The 25,800-nt window shown below is 39.6% G+C and overlaps 1 protein-coding gene across 3 annotated transcripts in view; it reads left to right on the top strand.

Annotated features, from left to right (window-relative positions):
- The first annotated feature begins 21,053 nt into the window (after positions 1-21,053).
- The window catches only part of VPS41 (VPS41 subunit of HOPS complex), a 193,136-nt gene continuing 188,389 nt past the window's right edge, over positions 21,054-25,800 (top strand). For 2 of the 3 annotated variants that reach the window (XM_032643133.1, XM_032643132.1), the window contains exon 1: positions 21,054-21,110. In XM_032643133.1, the coding sequence (XP_032499024.1) occupies positions 21,090-21,110 (21 nt within the window). In that variant the 5' untranslated portion in view covers positions 21,054-21,089. The remainder of the gene's footprint in view (positions 21,111-25,800) is intronic. The other variant, XM_032643131.1, reaches the window with a different exon arrangement.

The raw sequence follows: 25,800 nt of genomic DNA, 5'->3' as shown, positions 1-25,800 counted from the left end.
AGTCATCTGTTTATGGAAACATACCCTAGAGGCTTAAAAGACCTCTAGTTTCCAAGGGGCCCCAATTCACTTGCCTAGGATGGAAGAACCATTCTATGGCTGCAAAAAAGTGTTATAGTCTCGTGATAAAGGCATAGAAAACGGCCGCTTGCACCTGCCTAAAATTCTAGGAAATTTTCTATAAGTACAAACCAAGATATGTTTCCTTGAGAAAAGATTAATAGACAGTTTTTATTGCTGTTGTTAAGGCAATAAGAAGTGATGGTTCTGAAGCTTGAGACTTTAGCAATCAAGTATGGAAGTGGGTTAGAGGGCCAGGGGACAAGGAGATTATTCTAGGTAAAGAGGTTGACATGGGCAAATGCCCAGAAATTAGAGAGGGTGAGGCATGTAAGGCACTCCAAGTGGTTCTTTATGGCTAGAGAAGGAAGAGGTAGAGAGACTGGTGGCAGGTGAGGGTAGTGGGTTGGTGCGCATAAAGCCACTGGATTTTATCCCAAGCGCGGTGGAGAGCAGATGAAGGGTATGAAGCAGAGGAGTTTTATAATCATGTATCCCTTCTAAAGTATCATACTAGCTGCAATGTAAATAAGGATGTAGAGCGAGACAGGAATGGAAGCAGAGAGACCAGTTAGGAAGCTGTTACAACAATCTAGGGGAGGGCTGGTGGTGAGTTGAACTAGGAAAGACAACGGGGATGGAGAGATGTTTACAGAGAGGGATGTTAACAGGTTGAATTAACAGAACTTGGTGACCTGTTGGAATCTGGGAGTATGAGTGAAGGAGATCAATCAGGTATGACACCCAGCTTCCTTTTTTTTTTAATTGAAGTATAGTTGATTTACAATGTTGTGTTAGTTTCAGTTGTACAGCAAAGTGATTCACACATATATATTCTTTTTCAGATTCTTTTCCCTTATAGATTATTACAAAATATTGAGTATAGCTCCCTGTGCTATACAGTAGGTCCTTGTTGGTTATCTATTTTATATACAGTAGTGTGTATATGTTAATCCCATCCTCCTAACTTATCCCTCTCCCCTACTTCCCTTTTGGTAACCATAAGTTTGTTTTCTATGTCTGTGGGTCTATTTCTCTTTTGTAAATAAGTTCATTGGTATCTTTTTTTTCCATATTCCACTTAAGTGATTTCACATGATTTTTGTCTTTCTCTGACTCTGACTTACTTCACTTAGTAGGATAATCACTAGGTCCATCCACGTTGCTGCAAATGGCATTATTTCGTTCTTTTCTATGGCTGAGTAATAGTCCCTTGTATATATGCCACATCTTTATCTGTTCATCTGTCAATGGACATTGAGGTTACTTCCAGCTTTCTGACTGGGGCAATTGCATTGTAGGGTGGTGCCAATCATGGCGAAAGGAAACTCAGGAGAGGGAGGTTTTGGAGAAGAGATAATTGATTCCGTTTGGGGTGTATCCTCAAAAAGGGGAGAAGAGAAAGACTTAGTAAGAAGTATATCATATGGCAGCAATGTATTTGAGTCTCTTTAAATTTAGTTGAACACTAAATTCTCATACTCTGTGGTATCTACTCTTAGGTAGAACTGTTCCTTAATCTTTGGGTTCATGTATCCACTCTTGCTATAAGCCAGTTGTTAAGTGAATCAGTACCATCTGGGTAAATGAGTAATAAAAACCATGGCTTTTGAACAATGTTCAAAACAAATTACATATAATGGTATGTTGTTAATAGTTTTGAGAGGGAATCAGGAATCTTAGATACATTTCATGGATAAAAGGATCCAGTGAAGGGCTCAAGAACAAACTCTAGGACAAGCTGTTGCCCCATGTAATCTTTTGGAGAGATTAAATAAAAATCCTCCCAGAATCCTTCCTGAAGTGAACAGTGAGAGAACGCATTGGAGCACACCGTACTCTGACAATATTAACTACGTGTCACCAGGTTTAGTGTATGTAAACGCCAGTATCTCATGCATGGAGTGAAAGATAACTTCCTGACATCATAAGTGGGGATGGTGCCAGGTGAGGAACCAACAGCCCTTGACCTTGCAAGAATCCGCATCTTGTCAATGTCGGGGGAGAGCTTTCAGGTTGCAATACATATTACCCACAAGGTGGCACAGATCTCGCATGGCCAGTGGACCTGGACTCACTCTGGCATGATTTCTAAGAGTTTCAGCTAGGCTCTCCCAATTCATGGAATGCAGGATGAGCAACTACAGAGCCACTGTCATAGGATGAAATGACTTTTGGGGTTGTGGATACAGTCAAGGCATTGATCTTCCAGCCATTTGCAGCAGCGTGGCACTGGGAGCGTAGGGTATAACTTTTACCAGTGGATCCTTTCCCAGGTATGAAGTTACACTGAAATTGTACCAGGTCTGCAAAGACTATCACTATTAAAGTCTGAATATTTTCTTCAGTCTTTCAGTGTAGCATAAAAGAAGCATATTAGATGATATTTACAAACTGTAGACCAGAGTGCAAACTTAGCAATATTTTACATCATTAGAAAGAGAAAAACCTGTCATTCATCTCAGTCTATTTGAGGAAGAGGAATGATTTCCAAGAACTATAAGATGAGAACTCAAAGAAGGTAGAAATCCAACGCTCTGAGGGTTAACCGTACTTTATTTAGGAAGTGTCGAATTGCAAAAAAGTCACGTCTAAGTCCTGGTCATTCAGAGCTTTATTCCTTTTTGTTGACAAGCAGGAGACTTATCTTCTAACTACATGCCATTTAAATGAGAGGAGATTTGTTCATTTGAACTCAAAGTTTACTTCTTACAATAGGAATACGCCCGTGGCAGTGGCAGGTAGGTTTTGGGCTGGCCTCCTGGCTGGCATTAGGATTTTCCTGAACACTCTCTCCTTCGTAGTCCTCTTACCTCCAGATCAACCAGTAATGGGAACCCAAGACTAGTACACTCCCGACCTAGTCCCTGAACCAGATAATGAGCCAGTGTCTTTGAGAGGCTTAGTATCATAGTTTCTCCTGAATTTGGAACTGCCTTTCAACATGGCTCGTGGCCCCACATCTGGCTCATCTGAAATCTAGCAAAGAAGGTATGGTCAAAACAGTTAGCGGCTGAAATTCAGCTAACATCAGAAGGATGACAAAGTCCTGCAGGCAAGTGAGGCAACATACCAAGGAGAGGTGAGAGTGGCAATTGTATGCTCATCCAAAGAGCAGGGAATTGAGTCCTGTCTTTATTTTGAGATGTGTTTCCTTAATCCCTAAGGGCTGGGACTCAAGACATGTTTCCCTGGTTACCATAGCCCATTTACTAGAGCAAAGGGCAGGGAGGATATGACATGAAGGTTGCTTAGTGGAGAAAGCCAACTGTGCATGAGTGCATGTCTGTGTGAATGGGTGTGTGTGTTTGTGTGTACATATGTATCAGTTGAAAGAGTTAGGACTTTTTGAACTGAAGGCATCAGAAAGCTAATTTAAACTTGTTTCAACAACAAAAAATATTCCTGGGGTATCTCACAGAATCAAGAATTCTTATTATCTCTTTCAGTCTTATTTCCAAAAATCCCGGGGAAAGGATGAAGATCAATAAACGATGGATATATCCAGCAAGCGGAAGGGCTTTGCAGGCACCATGTGGGTGGTAGGCCAGAAGCATGAGGAGGTAGGGAGGCAAGCCAGAGAAAAGGGTGCTGGACGGACAATCTAATCAATGTCTACCACAACATACCATAAATACTTAGAAGAGGCTTTCTGTACCATTAGGCTTTCTCAACTGCAACAAAGAGTCCAGGAATGGAGAAAACAAGGGTCAGCCTTGGTAGAGAGAAGCCCATCATTTATATCAACTTATGGTGAGACATGGTTTTATTCTCCCTGGCCAATCCTATCATAAAGACCTTTCCACTCTCCTGCACCAATGTCAGGCACTGAAACACAGTGAAAAGAAGGGGGACAGTGACTCTAGAATGGAATAAGGGAAAGGGGGTGGGACCTGGCTTGTGGGAACAGCAAGTCTAGAACATCCCAGTTCAAAGTAGGATCTACAGGAACAAGAGTGAGGGAAAGCCATGAAGGGAAGAGCGTTCTAGTTGGCCTTAGGATGTGGCTGGTGGGGAGATGGGGCAGGGGAGTTTGCTTCAGAACTTTCCAGGCATTTATATGTCAAAGGAGAAGTTGGTAATATATCAACTAGAGGTGGCAGGCCTTGGGTTCTTGTGCTGCTACATGTGTATGGTGCAGACTAGGGTAACTATTTTTCTCCAGTAGCTGTCAAACCAGCTAGAAATCACATGGGACTCTAACAAGGATTACCTAAAGATGCAGGTCTGGCTTCGCTTTAGGATGCAATGTTATCTTACACGTTCATTTTGTGAACCTCTTTCTTTCTTGTATTCTCCTTGGTAGAGCTCTTTTTTTAAGGGGATAAGGCTTCTCTAGTGATGTTAAAGTCACTTCTCTCCTTAAAGCAACAATCAAAAGCCTCTAAACCCGGGCTCCCCTGGTGGCGCAGTGGTTGAGAGTCCGCCTGCCGATGCAGGGCACGCGGGTTCGTGCCCCGGTCCGGGAGGATCCCACATGCCGCGGAGCGGCTGGGCCCGTGAGCCATGGCCGCTGAGCCTGCGCGTCCGGAGCCTGTGCTCCGCAACGGGAGAGGCCACAACAGTGAGAGGCCCGCATACCACAAACAAACAAACAAACAATAAAAGGGCTCTAAACCCAATTTCTCGGTCAGGGACCTGTAATTAAGATGGTGCCGTCCTATGGTAACGATGTCTTAAATGGTAGAGAAGCTCCATGGTTGTCACATCCCAATAAATGACTAGAATCCTAGGGAAACACAATAAAGTAAAAAAAAAAAACAAAAAAAACAAAAAACATGTGATGATTAGGCTTGGTTTTCTTCATGAACCAATATTCAATGTAAGTACAAAATCATTAAACCAACATCATAGTATTTTAATTTAATTACTGCAACAGTAATGTTTTCTCTTTTTCATAACATGTATAGATTCAAGAGTATTGTGGATTAGTTTTCTGTCTAAAAACATATTACTGTTTATACAAACAAATGACTATTAAGTTTCAATCAATTAACATACTGGTTACATTAAATTTTGAAACACAACTAAGGCTGTCATTGCTTTTACTTAATGAAGCAGGCCCTTCCTCGTCCTCATTTTTTCTCTTCTCTTCCTCTTCTTTTTCAATTTTTAGTGTCTTTGTGTTTGAAGGACTCAAATACATAGGAAAGTCTCTTGCTCCACAAACATGCCTTGAAATTGGATTCTTGCTGAAAAATGGACCTTGTTTCACAAATGATACTTGGATCCAATGGCAGGATGTGTTTAAGTATTTTGTTTCAAAATTTTGATTGAAAATGAAAGATTCTCTATAAAATAATACATTTTCTTGGCACAGCTAAACACCTGGATTCTGAACAGATTGAATCCATGCTTTAAGTTAAAAAAAATTAGTTTTGTGCTTTTCTGTCAAAAATATGAAAGAAGTTCAGTAAGTGGATTGCACATAACAGTCTGTGTCTGGGGAAAACCCAAACAGATGGCCTTTGAAATATTTGTTAGTAAGACATACAATTGGAATCCAAAGGATGAATAAAAGATTTCCTAAATTATTCAAAACTAACACATTAGAGTATTCAAAAGATGGAGTTTTTTTTTTTAGGCATTTGATACTTCCAAAGAACATTTATGTCAACTTCAAAGGTCCTCTGACCAAGCTATTCCATTTCTGAATATTTTTCTAAGGAAATAGTTATAAATTGTACAAGTACACAAAGTTACAATGCACATCACAATATGGTTTTAATAGCAAAAATTGAAAGCACTTTAAATATTCAAAAGTAGGGGATTACTACTTAGATTATGATAACTCAATAGAAGACTAGACAAGCATAGACAATTAGGTAGCTCCATACTTATTTACATGGAATTATACTTTTCTATATTAGTAAGTAAAAGAAAAATGTGCCACGGAACTGTAGAGCATGATCCAAATTATGTTTGAAACTTAGGTAGTCCCCTGTATATATATATGAGGACAAAACCTGGGAAAATATCCCCAAAAATGAATATAAGAAAAGAAATCCTTCTAGACCTCGTCTTTCTCTTGTTCCTTACTGAGTAATATTTGACAGTCCACTTATATATTACCTTTTTCTTTTTACAAAGAGATTAAGCTTCACCGTTCCTTATAGAAACCCATAGATGTAAAGCATTAACATATATAAAGCGATGATCACTTACCTGAAAAAGCATAAGCAGTAGGATTTTCTACCCTCATTATTGGTAAGATACAACTTTGTATGCTCTATAATTATACAGAAAAACTATATTTTTAAAATACATATTTTAGAGCAGTTTTAGGGTCACAACAAAATTGAGAGGAAGGTACACCCTTCCTTTCTCACATACACCCTGCCCTCACACATACATAGCCGCCTCAACTAAACGTCAATCACAAAAGTGGTACATTTGTTACAATTGATGAACCTACATTGACACCTCATAATCACCCGAAGTCCATAGCTTACTTTAGAGTTAACTCTTGGTATTGTACACTCTATGGGTTTGAACAAATGTATAATGCCATGTATTCATCATTATAATATCATACAATATTTTCACTGCCCTAAAAATCCTCTATGCTCTGCCTGTTCATCCTACCTCCAGTCCATCCCCAGTAACCAACATTTTTATCATCTCTATAGTTTTCCCTTTTCTAGAATGTCATATATTTGGAGTCAGATGTGCTACCATTGCATAATGAAATCCTAGAATGTCATATAGTTGGAATCATACAGTATGTAGCCTTTTAAGATTGGCTTCTTTCACTTAGTAACATGCATTTAAGCTTGCTTTCTGTCTTTTCATCGATGGACAGCTCATTTCCTTTCGGCGCTGAATAATATTCCATTGTCTGGATCTACCACAGTTTATTTATCCATTCACTTACTGAAGGATATCTTGTTTGCTTCCAAACTCTAGCAATTGTGAATCAAGCTGCCATAAACATCCATGTGCAGGTTTTTCTGTGAACATAAGTTTTCAACTCCTTTGGCTAACACCAAGGAGCAAGATTTCTGGATAGTATGATAAGAGTATGTTTAGTTTTGTAAGAAATGACAAGACTGTCTTTCAAAGTGGTTTTACCATTTTGCATTCCTACCAATAATATATGAGTTCCTATTGATCCACGTCCTTGTCAGCACTTGGTATTGTCAGTGTTCCAATTTTGGCCATTCTAATAGGTGTGTAGTGGTATCTCATCATGGTTTTAATTTGCATAATGTCCCTGGTGTCATATGATGTGGAACATCTTTTTCATGTGCTGATATGCCATCTATATCTTCTTTGGTGAGGTGTCAAGGTTGTTGGTCCAATTTTTAATCAGATTGTTTTTTTATTGTCAAGTTTCAAGAATTCTTTGTATATTTTGGGTAAGTACTTTATCAGAGGTATCTTTTGCAAATATTTTCTCCTACAGTGTGGCTTGTCTTCTAATTCTCTTCACACTGTCTTGTGTAGAGCTGAAGTTTTTTTTGTTTTGTTTTTTTGTTTTTGTTTTTGTTTTTTGCTGTACGCGGGCCTCTCACTGTTGTGGCCTCTCCCGTTGCAGAGCACAGGCTCTGGACGCACAGGCTCAGTGGTCATGGCTCACAGGCCTAGCTGCTCCGCGGCATGCGGGATCTTCCCGGACCGGGGCACAAACGCGTGTCCCCTGCATCGGCAGGCGGACTCTCAACCACTGCACCACCAGGGAAGCCCCTGAAGTTTTTAATGTTAATGAAATCAGATCATTATTTACTTCATGAATCATGTCTTATTCTGTTCCATTGATCTATTTGATTTCTTGCCTGTACCACACTGTCTTGATTAGTGAAGCTTTATAGTAAGTCTTGAAGTTGGGTAGTGTCAGTTCTACAACTTTGTTCTTTTCCTTCAATATTGTGTCCACTATTCTGGGTCTTTTGCCCCTCCATATAAACTTTAGAATTAGTTGTCAATATTCATACAACTCACTAGGCTTTTGACTGGAATTGAATGGACTCTTCAAGTTGTGAAGAACTGACTTCTTGACAGTATTGAGTCTTCCTCCTATCCCAGAACATGGAATACCTTTCCATTTATTTAGTTGTTCTTTGATTTTGTCCATCAGAGTTGTGTCATTTTCCTCATATAGATCTTGTACATATTTTGTTAGTTATATCTAAGTGTTTCAATTTTTGAGGTGCTAATGTAAATGGTATTGTTTTTAATTTCAAATTCTACTTGTTCATTGCTAGTATATAGGAAAGCAATTGACTTTTGTATATTAACCTTGTATCCTGCAATTATGCTGTAATCACTTTTTAGTTTCAGGAGATTTTTGTTGATTTTTTTTTCAGATTTTCTAAATAGACAATCATGTCGTCTGCAACAAAAACAGTTTTATGTCTCCCTTCTCAATGTGTATACCTTTTATTTTGTTTTTCTTATTACATTAGCAAGGACTTCCAGTGCAATGTTGAAAAGGACTGGTGAGAGGGAACATCCTTGCCTTGTACTTGAACTTAGTGGGAAAGCTTTGAGTTTCCCACCATTGACTATGATATTAACTGTAGGTTTTTGTAGATAGTCTTTATCACGTTGAGGACATTTCTATTTCTAGTTTACTGAGAATTTTTATCATGAGTAGGTGTTTATGCATCTATTGATATGATATGTGATTTCCCTTTTTAATCTGTTGATTAGATGTATTAACTGATTTTGAAACGTTGAATGCCAGAGATAAATCCCACTTGATCATGGTATATAATTACTTTTTATACCTTTTGGGATTTGATTTGATAATATTTTGTTTAGGATTTTTGAATCTATGTTCATGAGAGACATTGGTCTGTAGGGTTTTTTTTTCTCTTAATGTCTTTGTCTGGTTTTTGTATTAGATTAGTGCTGCCCTTGTAAAATGAATTAGGGAGTATTCCCTCTGCTTCTGTCCTCTGAAAAATTGTAGAGAATTGGCATAATTTCTTCCTTCAGTGTTTGGTAGAATTCACCAATCTGGGCCCATCTGGGCCTGGTGTTTTCTGATTCAAAAACCTATTAAATATTGATTAATTCAATTTCTTTAATAGATCCAGGTCTATTCAGATTGTCTATTTCTTCTTCTATGAGTTTGAGCAGGTTGTGTCTTTGAAGGAATTGGCCCATTTCATCTAGCTTATCAGATTTGTGGGCATAGCATTGTTCATAGTTTCCTTTTATTATATCTTTAATGTTCATGGGATCTCTAATGATATCCCCTTTTTATTTCTGATATTAGTAATTCATGTTCTCTCTTTTTCTTAGTTAGCCTGGCTGGAGGCTTGTCAATTTTACTGATCTTTTCAAAGACCCAGCTTCTGGTTTTGTTGATATTTTCTACTACTTTCCTGTCTTCGATTTCATGGACTTCTCTTAATTCTTATTGTTTCTCTTCTTCCGATTACTTTGGATTGAATTTGCTAATCTTTTTCTAGTTTCCTAAATTGGGAACTTTAGATTATTGAATTTAGATCTCTTTTTCTAATATATGCATTTGAAGCTATAAGTTTTCCTCTATGCCCTGCTTTCACCACATCCTATGAATTTTAATAAATTATGTGTTTATTTTCATCTAGTACAAATATTTTTTTTTTTTTTTAATTTATTTTATTTACTTATTTTTTTGTGGTTCGTGGGCCTCTCACCGTGTGGTCTCTCCCGTTGCGGAGCACAGGCTCCGGACGCGCAGGCTCAGCGGCCATGGCTCACGGGCCCAGCCACTCCACGGCATGTGGGATCTTCCCCGACTGGGGCACGAACCCGTGTTCCCCGCATCAGCAGGCGGACTCCCAACCACTGCGCCACCAGGGAAGCCCTAGTACAAATATTTAAAAATTGTTCCTGAGATTTCTTCTTTGACCCATGTGTTATTTAGAAGTATTTTGTTTAATCTCCATGTATCTTGGGATTTTCCAGTTATCTTTTCATTACTGATTTCTAGTTTAATTTCATTGTGTTCTGTGGGGAGACAATGTATAATTTCTATTCTTTTAAATTTGTTAAGATGTGTTTTATGGCCCAGAACATGGTCTGTCTTGGTGAATGTTCCATGTGAGCTTGAGAAAAATGTGTATTCTGTTGTTGTTGGATGAAGTAGTCTATAGATGTCCATTATATCCAATTGACTGAAGGTGTTGTTGAGTTCAACTCAGTCCTTACTGATTTAATCTGTTCAGTCTGTCCATTTCTGGTAGAGGTATTGAAGTCTCCACCTAAGATATTGCATTCATCTGTGCATTCATTCTCCTTGTAGTTCTATCAGTTTTTGCCTCACATAGTTTCACACACTGTTGTTAGGTACATTCATATTAAGAATTGTTAGGTTTTCTTGGAGAACTGATCCCTTTGTCATTATGTAATGTCCTGTTTTATCCCTGATAACCTTCCTTATTTTGAAGTCTGCTCTGTCTGAAATTAATATAGTTATTCCTGCTTTCTTTCGGTGTTATATTTCTCTCCATCCATTTACTTTTAATCTATATGTGTCTTTATATTTAAAATGAGTTTCTTAGAGTCAACATATAATTGAGTAGTGTTTTTTGATCTACTCTGACAATCTTTGTCTTTTAAGTGGTGCATTTAGGTTATTGACACTCGAAGTGATTATTGATATGGTTAGATTCATTATTTACCATATTTGTTACTACTTTCTATTTGTTGCCCTTGTTCTTTTTTTACTATATTTGCCTTCCAGTTTTTTCTGCCTTTTGTGGTTTTAACTGAGCATTTTATATAATTCCATTTTCTCTCCTTTCTTAGCATATTAGCTATTCTTCTTTTAAAAAATTTTTTAGTGGTTGCCCTAGAGTTTGCAATAGATATTTACAACTAATCCAACTTCACTTTCAAATGATGTTATACCACTTTACAGGTAGTATGAGTATCTTATGATGACCAAATAATCTTAATTTCTTCTTCTCATCCTTTGTATCTTTGCTTTCATTGATTTTACTTATACAAAAGCTTACGTATGAAACATAAGATATATACATATGCACACACTGTGTTGAACATGTAGTTGAAAACATTATTATTACTGAACAGACATTTACCTATTAGATCAATTAAGAATAAGAAAAATAAGTTTTTATTTTACCATCACTTATTCCTTCTTTGTTGCTCTCCATTTCTTTATGTAGATCTGAGTTTCTGACCTGTGTTAATTTCTTTCTAAGAACTTCTTTTAACATTTCTTGCAAGGCAGGTCTACTAGCAATAAAGTCTTTCAATTTTTGTTTGCTGAGAAAGTCTATTTCTCCTTCACTGTTGGAGGATCATTTCACAGAACAACCAAATTCTAAGTTGGTGTATTTTTCTCTCAACATTTTAATTATTTCACTCCACTTTTGGTTTTGCTTGCACAGTTTCTGAGGAGAAGTTGGGTGTAATTCTTATCTTTGTTCCTCTATAGATAAGGTGTTTTTCCCCTCCGGCTTTTTAAGGATTTTTTCCTTATCTTTGATTATCTGTAATTTGAAAATGACATGCCTAGGTGCAGTTTTTTTGGACATTTATCCTGTTTGGTGTTCTCTGAGTTTCCTGGATCTGTGGTTTGGTGTCTCACATTAATTTGGGGAAATTCTCAGACATTGTTTCAAATATTTCTTCTGTTCCTTTACCTCTTCTCCTTCTGGTGTTCCCATCACACATATATTACACCTTTTGTAGTTGCTCCACGGTCCTTGGATATTCTGTTCTCTTTTTTTCCATCTCTGTTCTCTTTGCTTTTTTGTTTTTCGAGGATTCTTTTGATATATCTTCTGTTTCAGAGATTCTTTCCTCAGCCACGTCTAGTTTATTTATAAGCCCATCAAAGGCATTCTTCATTTCCATCACACTGTTTTTTATTGCTAGCATTTCTTTTGGTTCTTTCTTAGGATTTCCATCTCTCTGCTTACATTGCCCGTAGGTTCTCACATACTGCCAACTTTATCAGCATATTGGATTAACATGACTAGCATATTAATCATAGCTGTTTTAAATTCCCAGTCTGATAAGTCCAGTATCTCTGCCATGTCTTGTTCTGGTGCTTGCTCTGTCTCTTCAGACTGTGTTTTTGCCTTTTTGTATGCCTTGTAGTTTTCTCTTAAGAGCTGGACATAATATGCCAGGTAAAAGGAACTGCTGTAAATAGGCCTTTAGTAATGTGGTAGTGGGGTGTGAGGGGAGGAGGAGTGCTCCTATGATTAAGTCTCAGTCTTTTAGTGAGGCTGTGCCTGTGGACTATAAACTTCATAAGTACTTCTTATATTTTTTTCTCCCCCCTTAGGTGGAGCAGGGTAGCTAGGATCTGGAGTTGGGTATTCCCCTTCCCCCATGTCAGTTAGGCTCTGGTTAACTACTTGACCCTGAGGGCAGGCTTTGTTAAGAACCAGGCCTCTGGCTAATTTCACGATGGTTTCTTTTCCCCTCTTCCTCCTGGAAGCATGATGAGATTTTTCTCCATTATTTACTGTGGGAACCTGGTTGAGGTCCTGGAGGTAAATCTCACAATATTGTGGTCGTGGGGCACTCTAAGTGCTCCTGGAGTTTCTAACTCTCAGACTTGTCTACACTGAGCCTCCAGCACTTTGTCAAGTACAGTTCAGGTTTTCCTTACGCTGGCACTGGTTTACACAGTGGTTTTCCCTTGTGAGTCTCTTCTCTCGGATGCCATGACTCCCTATACTCCCCTGTTGGTCTCTCAGATCTTGGGAACGGGGTTTGTCCTGTGCCTTCCCCCCTATTACAGATCCTAGAAGAGTGTTCATGTTTTCCATTTGTTCAACTTTTCACTTGTTCTGATGGAGTGGTGACATCCAAGTGCCTTACATGAAGAAATGGAAATTGGAAGTACCCAGAAAATAACATTTTTTAGGCTACTCTCCTTTTATCTGCACAAGGCCTCTGATAATCCCTGCATAAAATTTCCTTTGAGGGTGCACATCCCCAAAGGTCTTTTTCTTCTTCTTAAGTAAACGAATAAGCCTGGAGAGTGGTCATGTGCCTCTAAGGGAGGGTCAGGAGGACTGGAGCCCGGAGAGGACGTTGTTGTGTTTGTTATGTGGATATTCAAGTGCAGGAAACCCAGTAACCACGTGTCTATAATTAAAACACCTATGTCTCTGCTTTCTGCTAAGAGCTTTGTGTACATTTTCTCATTTATTTTTCACAATAACCCTTGGAGGAAGTTAGTATTAGCTCATTGAGAATACTGGAGCTTAGTAAAGTTAACTTGTGCTTTTGTAAGATTGTATTGTAAGTAGCACAGGTAGGATTTGAGCCCTGATCTCTGAAGTTCTCAAGCTCTTAAACATCACAGTGAACTAGAAAGAGACAAAAGCAAATTTGTACCCAAGGGTACTGTTCTAGCCCTGTAATCCAAGATCCAAAAACTTTATGATATAGAATTTTGTTCTTCTCACACACATGCATGTGTGATCTCTCCTTTTCTTATTTCTCAAATGTGCAAGTAGGAAAATAATTCACTCATGTGCAGTAGGTGATGTCCTTATGGCCATGTTATTTCTAGTCTCAAAAATCCTTAGTATGTCTCCATCACTGTATCAGTTAGGATTGAGTCTGCCTGCCTGTGATAGACAATCCACAATAACACGAGGGTTTCTTCTTTCATTCAAAATCAATATGGAGGCAGACAGTTTAGGGGGGGCATGGTGGCTCCAAAAAGTCGTCAAGAGCCCAGGCTCCTTCTATCTTTCTGCTTCATCCTTAGCATTTGGTTTCCACCCTCAAGACCACCTCATGGACCCAGATGGTTGCTGCAGAATCTAGTAGCAGAAAGGGTAAAAGGGATATTCCCAGCTGTCTGTCCCACTTTAAGAGTCCTTCCTGGAAGGCACATAACAACTCCACTTATATATCATTGACTGGAACTTAATCATACAGCCACACCTATCTACGTTATGAAGGCCAGGAAATGTAGTCTTTTATCTAATGGACTTGCTGTCCCCAGTGTTATAGGAGTTCTTTTGTTACCTGAAAACTAGGTTCACTTCTTGGTGGGTGTCAAGCCAATAGACAAAACCAAGCCAAAGATCAGGAGAAGGAAAGATTTATTACCACTTGCAGCAAGTAAGAAGACTACTGGTAGGGATCTTTCCCCAAGCATTATCTCCCCAAACAGCCCAATTGGGGAATTTTTAAGCTAAGGGTACATGTATATTCATGGAGGGGCTTGAGCAGAGGAGAATTCACTATAGAATTGGGGCAAAAGTTGAAAGAGTCCAAGCCTTAGCTGATTGAAGTCAGGAGGGTCAAAGTCATCATTTCATTCTCCACCTGGGTTGGAGCCTTAGTTCCTGCGGAACTTGAAGATATATTATTATGTATATCTCTTGAGGAGGAACTAGGACTCTGCTGCATTACTGTACTATTATTTGACTGCCTTTTCTCTGTGCCTGCATTCCTGTATTCCCTTAAGATCATTGATTACTGATACCTGTTCAAGGGCAAGCAATGGTGGTGAGGCTTAGATCACAAAATGGCTTCTCTTATATCAAGAAAGTCATTCCTGGTTCTCTTTCTCCAGGAACCCCTTAATCTATCTGCTTACACTTTTACTAAGGAAGTAGAAGTTAATGGATTTCAAGCAGGCAATGAGCAATCTCTGCCACAACTGCCTGTGGAAATATGCACAAGTTTACGCCTGGCGACAGACTCTAGCATCGTCCTATCTAATTAGTGTTATGTCTGACTCTTTGGATGCTATTTCCCATCTTTATGGCTCTTCTCGTACTGTTCTCTCCATATGGGATATCTTCCCTTTCCTCTGCTTTCTACCATCAGCTTCTTACCTCTCCTTTAAGGGCCACCTGATGTGACGCTTCCTCCATGCAGTCTTCTGAACCTGCCAACCAATTTAGATCACTCCCATCTTTGAGGGCTTCCACGGCTGCTGACTTAAACTTCCCAAACACCACCCTCATCATGTCATTCCACTGCTCTGCTTAAACTTTCAATGTCTCCTTATTTTCTCACAGATCAGATGGTGGCAGGACACCAAGAAAGTCTATTACTTGGGAAAACATAATGAAATAGATAATTAATTCACTAATTAATTAGTCAGCAAATAATTATGGCGCTCCAGTTATGTGTTAGGCACTGCGCTAGGTGCTGGGCACATGTTCGTTTAAAAATAAGGAGCCGGGCTTCCCTGGTGGCGCAGTGGTTGAGAGTCCGCCTGCCGATGCAGGGGACACGGGTTCGTGCCCCGGTCCGGGAAGATCCCACGTGCCGCGGAGCGGCTGGGCCCGTGAACCATGGCCTCTGAGCCTGTGCGTCCGGAGCCTGTGCTCCGCAACGGGAGAGGCCACAACAGTGAGAGGTCTGCGTACCACAAAAAAAAAAAAAAAAAAAAAAAAAAAAAAGGAGCCATCAAAGCATGCATGATAGTTTCTTTCTGATTCTTTGTTAGGATTTATTTACTATTTTTGATTTAGTTTTTGGTATTGGTGCTTGTTTGTAGCTAAGCAATAGCAAAGTCAAAGATTCCAAGAAAACATGTAAGAGAGAAAAGTTTTAAATGGTATATGTTCCCCATTAATTTGTTTTCCCCTATGAATTGGGAAAACGCTGTGACTAATTTTATCAATAAAACCCCTTGATCAAAATCAGGGCACACTAGTTTCATAGGAGTTTAGCCACACTGAGTCTAAACTACATCCTCTTCAGTGTCCTTCAAATTTGAATATTCCCAAAGATTATATTTTAGGTTGCATTTTCCCTTTACTGCTTAGTCCCTCTGCACTTCAAACATCCATTGTATGTGGAAGCTCTCAGAATATTTATCTTTAGCACCAGACTTTTCTTCGCTTCAAAACCAACTAACCAACTGTCTCCTGTACGTTATTTTTCAAGTCTGTAAGAAAAAGATTAATTTCCCAACTGAAAACGAGTGAAGAGCAAGAGTAGAAAATGTAGAAAACAATAAAAAAAAAATATTGCCTCATCAGGAATCAAAGAAATACAAGTTAGAACAAAAAGTAAAATATTATTTTTCACCCAACCGAATTGATGACGTTTTTAAGAAAATGATAATACCGAATGTTTGATGGTAGGAAGGTATAGAGATCTCATATATAACTCTTAGGAATATAAATTGTGGGAGATGGAATATACAAACAGACAATGGCCAGACCATATTAAAAAAAAAAAAAAAAAAAACAGAACTCTAACCCACAACCTGCGGCAACCTACCCAGGAAATCAACTCCTTTTCTATAATAGCAGCGCAGGAAGCCAGGCTGCTGTTAAGGTAGACTTGTAGGCAGTCAGACTGCTGTCTCTAGTAATAGTCAGGAAGCTAAACAGTAACTTCTGTAACAGCCCAAAGTGGCCAAGACCTGATTAATAACTGACACCTTCCCTAATTTTTGTCTGCTTCCAACTTAGAACCTGATAAAACTAAATATGCACCCCTAGCCAATTACACAGGATGTCCCCCTTCTAGTAGCCCTCTTACCACTTCCCCATGCCAACAGCCTCTAATCAGGGTGCACCCGAAGCCTTCCCTTTTTTCCACCATGAAGATTTCTCACTCCTCTGCCCGCCTTTGAGTCTCTGTCTGAACGCCGGTGAGGGTGGCTGACTTGCATGCTGGAGCAGCTTCTGAGTAAATAGCCCTGGTGTTTCTTATTTGGTTGGCTCTGTTTCTATAATGGATACCACCTTTCATTAGACCACCTGCCAAAATTATGCACAAGGATGTTAATTAGATATACTCAAAGTATGCAACAAAAAAGAGTTAATTATACAACCTATGGTATTTTTGCAGAATGCAATTTTGATGTGCACCAGTAAGTCATATTATAGAACAACAATTTATAATATTATTGAAAAATGATCTTAAAGTATGACTGACTGAAGAAAGCAGATGACAAAACTTGATGATAGAATTTTGTTGAAAAATTTAAATAAACATAGAGAAAGAAAGGAAGAGAGGGAGAGAGAGAGAGAGTATAAATATATCCAACAATGATAATCGGGATGGAGAAATTATGAGTGGCTTTTGAATTTATTTAATAATTTTTGGTATTTTTTTCAACTATCTGTCATGATTTTGCATTATTTTTGTAATTAGAAAAATGTTTCTTTTTTTAAAAATTTATTTTATTCATTTATTTTTGGCTGTGTTGCGTCTTCGTTGCTGTGCGCGGGCTTTCTCTAGCTGCGGCGAGCGGGGGCTACTCTTCGTTGTGGTGCGCGGGCCTCTCGTTGCATGGCTTCTTTTGTGGTGGAGCACAGGCTCTAGGTGCGCGGGCTTCAGTAGTTGTGGCTTGCGGGCTCTAGAGTACAGGCTCAGTAGCTGTGGCGCATGGGCTTAGTTGCTCCGTGCCATGTGGGATCTTTCTGGACCAGGGCTCGAACCTGTGTCCCCTGCATTGGCAGGCAGATTCTTAACCACTGTGCCAGCAGGGAAGTCCCAGAAAAATGTTTCTTTAAAAAATGGTTGCTCAGAGGAAATTACAATAAGCTGTATCTTAAAATGACTTTTGAAATATTAGAAGGGAACAGGTTTCAGTGGGTACAGGTTTTGCAAAACCAAACTGCAAAATAAGCTGAGGCTTACCAAAATTGATAAATAGAATATAAATATTATTTTAGCTATTTGGGAGAGAAAGTTAATTAAAGAAAGATTAATATCATTGCTCAGAGTTAGTAGATTAATGTGGTGCAACTTTTCTTGTTACTGCCTGTCAAAAAAGACCTTTAGACTGAAAAAGGTAGCAACCTAAGAAGGAATGGAAGCTAAAGGACTGGGAAAAGATTCTATGAATCACCATTTAATTAGAAGGGATAAAGGGGTGATTTTTTTTAACCCCATTTCCACTTGGATTTTTCAAGTTTCTGAAATTTAGAAATACTATCTTATAATGGAAAATATTAAAGCCCTTCATAGTGTTCAAACAATGAAGTAGGTTATTATGAATAAAACGACTAAATTTATTGAGCTGGTCAACTCAGAGCTATACAACGGACTTATGAGACAGAGCCTTAAAGCCAGTGAACCACTCTACACTTAGAAAGTCTTAGCTCTGGTTTATGAAAACTATTCACAGTACTCCATAGCTTGAAGTTGGGAGAGGTGACCTGATGAAGGGAAAGAAAGAAACAGTCCATTTGCCATAGAATGAAAGACAGTTAGTCTGAACATTTCTCAAACTTTATTCTACATGCTTATCACCTGGGGATATTATTAAAATCCAGATTGTTGCTCAGTAAGTCTCTGGAGGGGCCCTAAGCTCTTCAATTCTAACCAGTTCCCAGGTGATATGGATACTGCTGGTCTGTGGACCACACTCCGAGTAGCAGGAACTAGAGAACCTTCTAGATGAGAGAGCCCAAACTTTCATGTCACAGGAGAAAACTTGGGGCTCAAGGTCACATGTGAATTTCATCTTGGCCACAGGCGTAGCGTGAACCTACCAGCTGGCAGGGGCTTTCTTCCTCTAATTCATCTTTCCGTATCTGTGTTGCTTCGTTTACCAGTCTGCTTCAATCAGGCCCATAACACCCTTTCTGAGGAAGAGAGAGAGGCTGAGCATTCTGCATTCCATAAAAGTAGAAAGACCAGGAAGGCCCAGGGTCAATGGCCAGCCTCCAGCTTTGCTTGCTCGGGCTGCCATTGGATGGATGTGCTCCACCAGGAGGGCCCCCAGAGCAGAACCTATGTGACAGATGAAAGGAATGTGTCCCTCGGAGAATTTGTGGAGATGACTCATCCATCACACAAACCTAGGGAGCTCCAGCCTCCAAGAAAACAGAAAGAAAGCATATTCAGCAGTGAATCAGAGAGCAGCAGCCCTGGGCAAGGAGCTGATTGTGACTCTCAGAAGACCCTTTCAATAAAGGCTTTCTACTGATCCACACCTCTCGTTCTACCATCAACAAGGGGCCAGATGACAGTGGTCTGGGAGAAGACTCAGCGCAGCTGGCCTCAGAGGCCAAGAGGGCTCAGGAGGAAGACTGCCAGCCCAGAAGGAGAGAGAGAAGCTAGCACCTCCCCAGAACTTTGAGGGGGCACATACTGTTGGGAAGGAAAAACAAAATTTTTTTTTTTAGTTTTTTTTTTATTGAAGTATAGTTAATTTAAAATGTGTCAGTTTCAGGTATACAGCATAGTGATTCAGTTATACCTATACATATATTTATGCTTTTTCAGATTCTTTTCCCTTATAGTTTATTACAAGGTATTGAGTATATTTCCCCGTGCTATACAGTAGGTTACTGTTGTTTATCTATTTTATATATAGTAGTGTGTATATGTTAATCCCAAACTCCTAATTTAAAGAAAAACAAAATTTTAGAACAAGATTTTGTTCTGAATTTCAGTGGTGATTTTTCCACCTGTCTCCCAGTATTTAGTCACTCTTTTTCTGGAGGTGTTACCTGACCTCTCACCACAATAAAATTTAACAATAAAACAAAAACACCCTCGGGGGAAGACAGTGGTTATACTCCTCTATTTTCCTTTTTTTTTTTTTTTTTTTTTAATAATCCTCTACCTTCCTTCCTAATCCTGAGCCTGTGTTTTCATCAAAGCAGAAGAGATTGCCAGTTTGGAGAGGGTTTGGTCCTAGAAGTTAATGGGTGGGTCTAGGTCCTAATGGAAAATTATGGTGTGTGAGGAAAGTCAGAAAAGTAGAGGAGCTAGGCTTATTTCTTTTTTTCTGTGGAGACTGGACTGGGGGCTTCCACAGCCTCTTTGGTTGGTATAAGGATCCTTGTGGGACTGGGAATCCATCATGAGCAATGAATGTTTGTTCTCGGCCTGTTTTATAAGAGAAGATCTTAAAAACTCAGACTGGAAAGGTTGATACTTAGGGTATTGGGTACTTGGCTATGTATATCTAGATACCTTGGCATTGGTGTATCTTTATTCCCTGTGACTAAGTGATCAGCAGACTAGAAGAGGGACTCCAACAAGACTTGGAGGAAGAGGGTGGAGCTAAGGCTCTTTCCAACCTGGGGAGAAGACAGGTGTCTCAGATGATGTCACCCTGGCAGTTGAGGAATTGGTGGGTCAAGCAGGTTACAGCTAGAGACCTGGGAGGCGCAGTGTTGAGTCCATGACTTCCTACTAGGTCAGAGTCCATGCAGCACAGGGGGTCAATAAGGCACTGGGCACCTACCACTTGCTGCCATTTGAGATGCCCTCTGGTAGTTTGTATCTACTGGAAATGAGTGGAAAGAAGTAAATGCCCATCTTTGAACAGGATACTGCAGATTCTGAGGTTTAGGAAGGAGAGTTCATAATGCCCAGAAACATGGAGAGGGGATCATTCATTCTGAAGGATGAAAGTAATACAGTGGTTTGACAGATTTTACCAAGGACAGATTTATATTCTATCTTGAATATTTACCCATAGAATATACTCAACAAAAATTTAAACGAATAATTAAACATAGAGGTTTTTTTAAAATTTCAGTGTCCAGGTGCCAGAAGAGAAAGCTGACTTAAAGTAGTAGCAAACAGTAGGAGCTACATCTTTTTGGAGGATAAATTGTCTCTGGTTCTCTATTTCAAAGACTGTTTTATATTTACTTAATATACTTTAAAAAAAAGCAAAAAACACTTTTAGACTAAGCTGGATTTGGTAATCACAGAGTCTTTGGCATCAGACAAAGCCGAATTCGAATCCTAATTCTGTCCTTGACTGTGTGACCTCTGAGCCAAGGTGTTCCCCTCTGTAAATGGGAATAACAGTAAGGTTTGCTGGGAGGCTTAAATGAGATATTTCATGCAAAGCTATAAATCCAGGACATGATATACACTAAGTATAAATAAATACTATGGTAACCACGGAAACGATAAGACCAACAATAAAATAAATCATAGCATTAACGATGGTTATGTTTGGATTCTCCAAAGCACAATTCCATTGAGCTTGGGGAGTTGGAAGCCGAAACGAGGCCCAATAGGTTCATCAGCTAGAATACATTTCCCGACTCAGACGATGCTAAAACTACATTTCCCAGCAGGCGCCGGGCCCCAGGCTCTTGTTTTCTCTCATTTCCGGGTGCGTCATGTGACTCCCCTGCTCGGTCATGGCGGAAGCGGAGGAGCAGGTAAAGGCTGCAACTGCTAGGCAGGAGAAGGGGAGGCGAGGGTGAGGCGATCGGAGGCGTGCAGTGGAGCGTGCGGAGGTGCGGGGCTCCTGCGGGACGAGGCAGGCCCACGTGGGGCGGGGAGACGGCAAAAGTCCGTTTCGGGGAGCGGAGAGGCGGGGTGGGATGTCGGCTACTGGACGTCACGCAGAGACAGCGCCCCGACACACCCCCGGCGTTTGCGGGGCGGCCCTTCCTTTGGCGCTGCCCTTGTGGCCTGTGCCCCGTGAAATTTTGGCTTGAAGGCAGGCCGGGCTCTCCAAGGGTCTGGCTGCCCGTGGGAGGCATCACACGTATTTGAGTTTTGAGGTCAGGTGGCTGAAATTTAAGTTCCTCTCGAAATAGGACGGTAAGAGGTGATATGCAGGTGGACTAGGAGAGCGTAGACGGGATGAGTTTTGTTTCGGATCTATTGACTATTTCATTTAGGTACAAAGCTGAGTCACTGTTGCATCCGATGAGTTTTGTTTCGGATCAGTTTCATTTAGTTACACATCTAAGTCAATGTTGCATCAGGCAGTAGTTAAGTGTATCTATAAGTCCGGGAGCAAAAATGTCTTAGGCTCCATTGCTGGTTCTCATTCTTAAAATGTGACTTTGGGCTAGTCATTTAACTTTAACTATGAGATAGAGATAATAATAGTACTGCCCTCGAAGGGTGGTTTTAAGATGGAGTGAGTTTAACACAGATTTAAAGTGCTTGGGAAAAGTTGGGCTCAGTAAAAGTTATGTGGGATTATTTGTTGCTGGTAAGACATCAGATGGCAATGTCCACTCGACACCTGGCAATGTGACAGTGGAGTTTAGGGAAAAGTTAGTGATGGCAATAGAGTTATTTTCATACAGGCAGTAGTGGTAGCCAGACATTAGTTGAAATGACAAAGTTACATCAAAAAGCCAAAAAAAAAAAAAGAAAAAAAGCAAAGACCCGAATTTGGGGAAATACCTTAAATTTCCATTTCCAGTGTCATTTCAGCTTGGCATTGTTTTTCCTTGTAAATTAACAAGGCGATCAGTTTCCATAGTTGCTTCTAAACAGTGACTTGATGATGAACTGTTTAGTATAAGAGAAATTTTTTTAGTTTAATAATCTACTTTGTACCATTTCCAACATACTTCACTTACATAGTGAAACTTTGCCCTGTGTACATTTGATATATGCCAATAAATAAGAAATTTGCTGAGGTAGAAATTAAATTCGGACCGTCAGTGTGTTAACAGAAGAGCCTTCTGCCTACCCCTGGAGCCTCCTTTTCCATTTCAAGCAGTTCAAAGGGAAATGCTCATGTAATTTCATGACTCACAGCTGAGTTTGATGATAGTCGTGAGATTGGTTTTCACACTGTTCATCTCTCATGTTGAAATAAAATTTTTTGGTGGTTTGATTTAAAAGCAAGAAACCAAGCTCCTACATTCTTAGATATAGTGTAGTAGGAACGGAGAGAGTTCTTAGAATTTACTGCTGTTTTGTGCAGGAGTTTGGCAAAGCTGTCTGATGTAAAAAGACACTTAGAAAGTTAATGATATAATAAGAATGCTTTGCATTTTTACAGGACTTTCCAGTTTAAAGAACCCTGTCACATTGCATTTGGTCCTCACAAAAGAATTCTGTTGGTAAATTTTATTCTGATATATAAGTCAGATTAGGCATCTCTTAGGTTCCAAACTTTCCAGTGGTCTCCTATTGCGCTCTGAAAAAAAGCCAGAGTCCTTAGAATGGTCTAGTTGCCCAATAGCACCTTGTCCCAATTGCTCTCTGTCCTTGTCCTCAGACCTCATTTTCCACTATTCTCTTCCCCTTCTATCACTGTGCATCAGCTGTCCTGGCTTCCTTACTCTTCCTTCAACAAGCTAGGCATGGACCTGCCTCAGGGCCTTGGCTCATGCCGCTCCCTTTGTTTGGCCCCAGATATTAACAGGGCTCTTTCTGTCACTTTCTTCCTGTGTCAGTCCAAGTGTTATCTTTTTGCATGAGACCTTCCATGACCATTCTTTGAAACCTCCTTCTTGTGTAATTTTCTCCTTAACGCTGGTGACCATCTGACATACTGTGTTCTTAAATAGCTTTTTTTTTTGTATACTCTGTATATTTCTGTATATTCTCTCCATAAGACTATAAGCTCCATGATGGCAAGGATTTGTTCACGTTGTATGCCTGATACCTGGAAAAGTGCTTGGCTCTCAGTATGTTAGATGATTGAATTTTACAGATAAACAAATTGCAATTCTGTCAACTTAAGTAACTCGCCGAGGCTTGTGTCTAAAACATCTCGTCGTGTCTCCAAAGCTCACAATTTTTCACTGGCATACTCTGCCTTTTTAAAAATACTTAAGAACCTATTCTAAATCACTTTTACTTTGTGAAATAGAATTAGCCCTTATCACCTTAATACATTTCCTTCAAGTCATGATTTCACCTGTGATGCTTTAACAGCCAGTATATGGTTAGAGCAGGCATTTGTTCCCCCAGTGGTATCTGTGTCATTCTCAGAATGTTCTCAAAAAGACAACAGCAGAAAGAAGCTAACATCCACAAATTGTTGTTCTGTTTATTTTTTTAAAGAAAGCTGCCAGATAATTGTACCTGTATTATTGGGCCTTTATAGATTAAAGATGGTTAGACTTTCCCCAGTCTGCTTGATTTGTGTATTTTGCATTTCACATAGGAAGCCATTGAAATCTGACCAAGATAGGAGGCCTTTATTACATAGTTTTTGGAAGGCTAAAGGAGCCCAAAAGTGGTGTTAAATAAATTTGCTAATTGTTCTGTTCTACTGCTTTGAACCTTTTAGACAATCTTGACATAATTCTCCTCACGTCTCCTGAATGCTTTAAGAATCAAGATGTGTGTTAAAATCAACTATGACAAGCAGGTGAGGGTAAAGGAAGCTTTTTTCCTTAGCACCGTGTACTGTAAATGGAAACAGTCCTCCAAGATGTGCAAGACAAAACTCAACCTCTCCTCTTACCTTTTCTGAGCATTGTATTTTTGGTGATGGATCTTTCACCCACTGTAATTTTAGGAAGAACCAAAAGAGTGAGATCTGAACTGAGTTACTATGACACAGTTCACAGACTCCCAAACTAAAGATCGCTTTTTGGGGAATTCCCTGGCAGTCCAGTGGTTAGGACTCCTCGCTTCCAGTATAGGGGGCAGGAGTTCGATCCCTGGTCGGGGAACTAAGATCCTGCAAGCCACAAGGTGCAACCAAAAAAAGGAAAAAAAAATCACTTTTTGTATATGAATGAACTTTTTTTTTTTAAAGTCATTGGGAAATCCTTGTTTATGCTGAGTATGGTTAAGGTAGTTAGTAAAAATAGTGACATATATATTATAGCTCACAGAAAGCACTAATACCCTGCATTGTGCCAGGAAATCTTCTAACCAACTGTTTTACCTAGCTCCAAAATGACTTATAGTTGACCTTCGTAATCACAGATGCCCAACACTATTTGTCCATGCCTTGCTTCTGAACAGCATTCTGCCTGAAGTCTGGTTGTTCATGTCTTTGTCTTCTCTCTCCTGCAGATTGCTGAGTCCTCAAGAATCAGCACAGAGCTTACTCATGTCTGTATCTCTCACAGGGCTACTGCTTTCCAGGTGCTAGGTGCTTAATAAAATGTTTAAATGGATTTATTAGGGGGAGAATAGCCTTCTGAATTGAAAACGTCAAATTGTTAATTTAGGTTCAGTAGAATTTGTGTTAAATTGTTTTATCTTACTTGAAACTTTTGAAAGTTATTCTCATGAATTGTAGATTACATTTCCTACTTTGCTTACTCTGCCAGCTCCCTGGATACCCTTTCGTCTTTTGTACCAACCAGCAGAGAATCTGGTCCATTAAAATATTTGGTCACTCAGACCATCTATTCTTTGACCAGATAGGAGAGTTTCTGCTTTGAATTTCCCACTACATTTTAGAAGTGAGGAACATTCTATCTGTATTGTAGAGCATTTAAGGATTATCAGTACATTCATGAGTAGTTATACCCTCATGTGATTGTGCCCCGTGTATAAAATAAAAACCAAGTTGACAAATATTTGAGTGTCGCAGTTTTCTTGCCTGTAGCTTGGGGATTTTACTCTCCGGGACTCTTGTGAGTATGAACTGAGATAAAGTATGTTAAAGTGCTAGGTTGAAGTGGTTGGTTTGTAAATAGGACAATGATTTATAACCCAAACTTGGGTTTGGCTTAGGTGTGCACATTCTCTTTTCATATAGTTTGGCCAAGATAGGTCATTTAAAAGCAACTTTACTAATAAATAACTAAAGGAAAAACAGAGCCCCAAACAAGAAGTTGCAAAAGCACAGGATCAGAGAAATCTTTAGAGCGCCCACTCTTTACGGTCATCTAACAAGTATAGTCACAAATTAGCTCAGCTGGGTGTGCTTATTACCTTGTGAGTTTCTTCTCCCATCTTCCTCTGGGCTGGTTGGCTGGAGGCTGATGTCATTAGCTGATTACTGGTAGCCTCCTGGGTTCCCGCATTACCACCTTGGGGAGGGAGCATTCATCAGATCAGGGGCTTTTGTGTTTCATGCAGCTTCCCATTCATGGCTACTCAGTCACAGTTGCGTTTGTTTCTTCTAGAAACTTTGTCCTCCTTAGTGGATTTTTTTCCCCTTTCTTGTTTGTTGGTTTGCGTTTT

Source organism: Phocoena sinus, chromosome 9 (assembly GCF_008692025.1).
Source record: "Phocoena sinus isolate mPhoSin1 chromosome 9, mPhoSin1.pri, whole genome shotgun sequence".
Taxonomy (NCBI): Eukaryota; Metazoa; Chordata; class Mammalia; order Artiodactyla; family Phocoenidae; genus Phocoena; species Phocoena sinus.
Note: the sequence above shows the minus strand (reverse complement) of the source record. Positions and strands in the feature narration are given on the sequence as shown.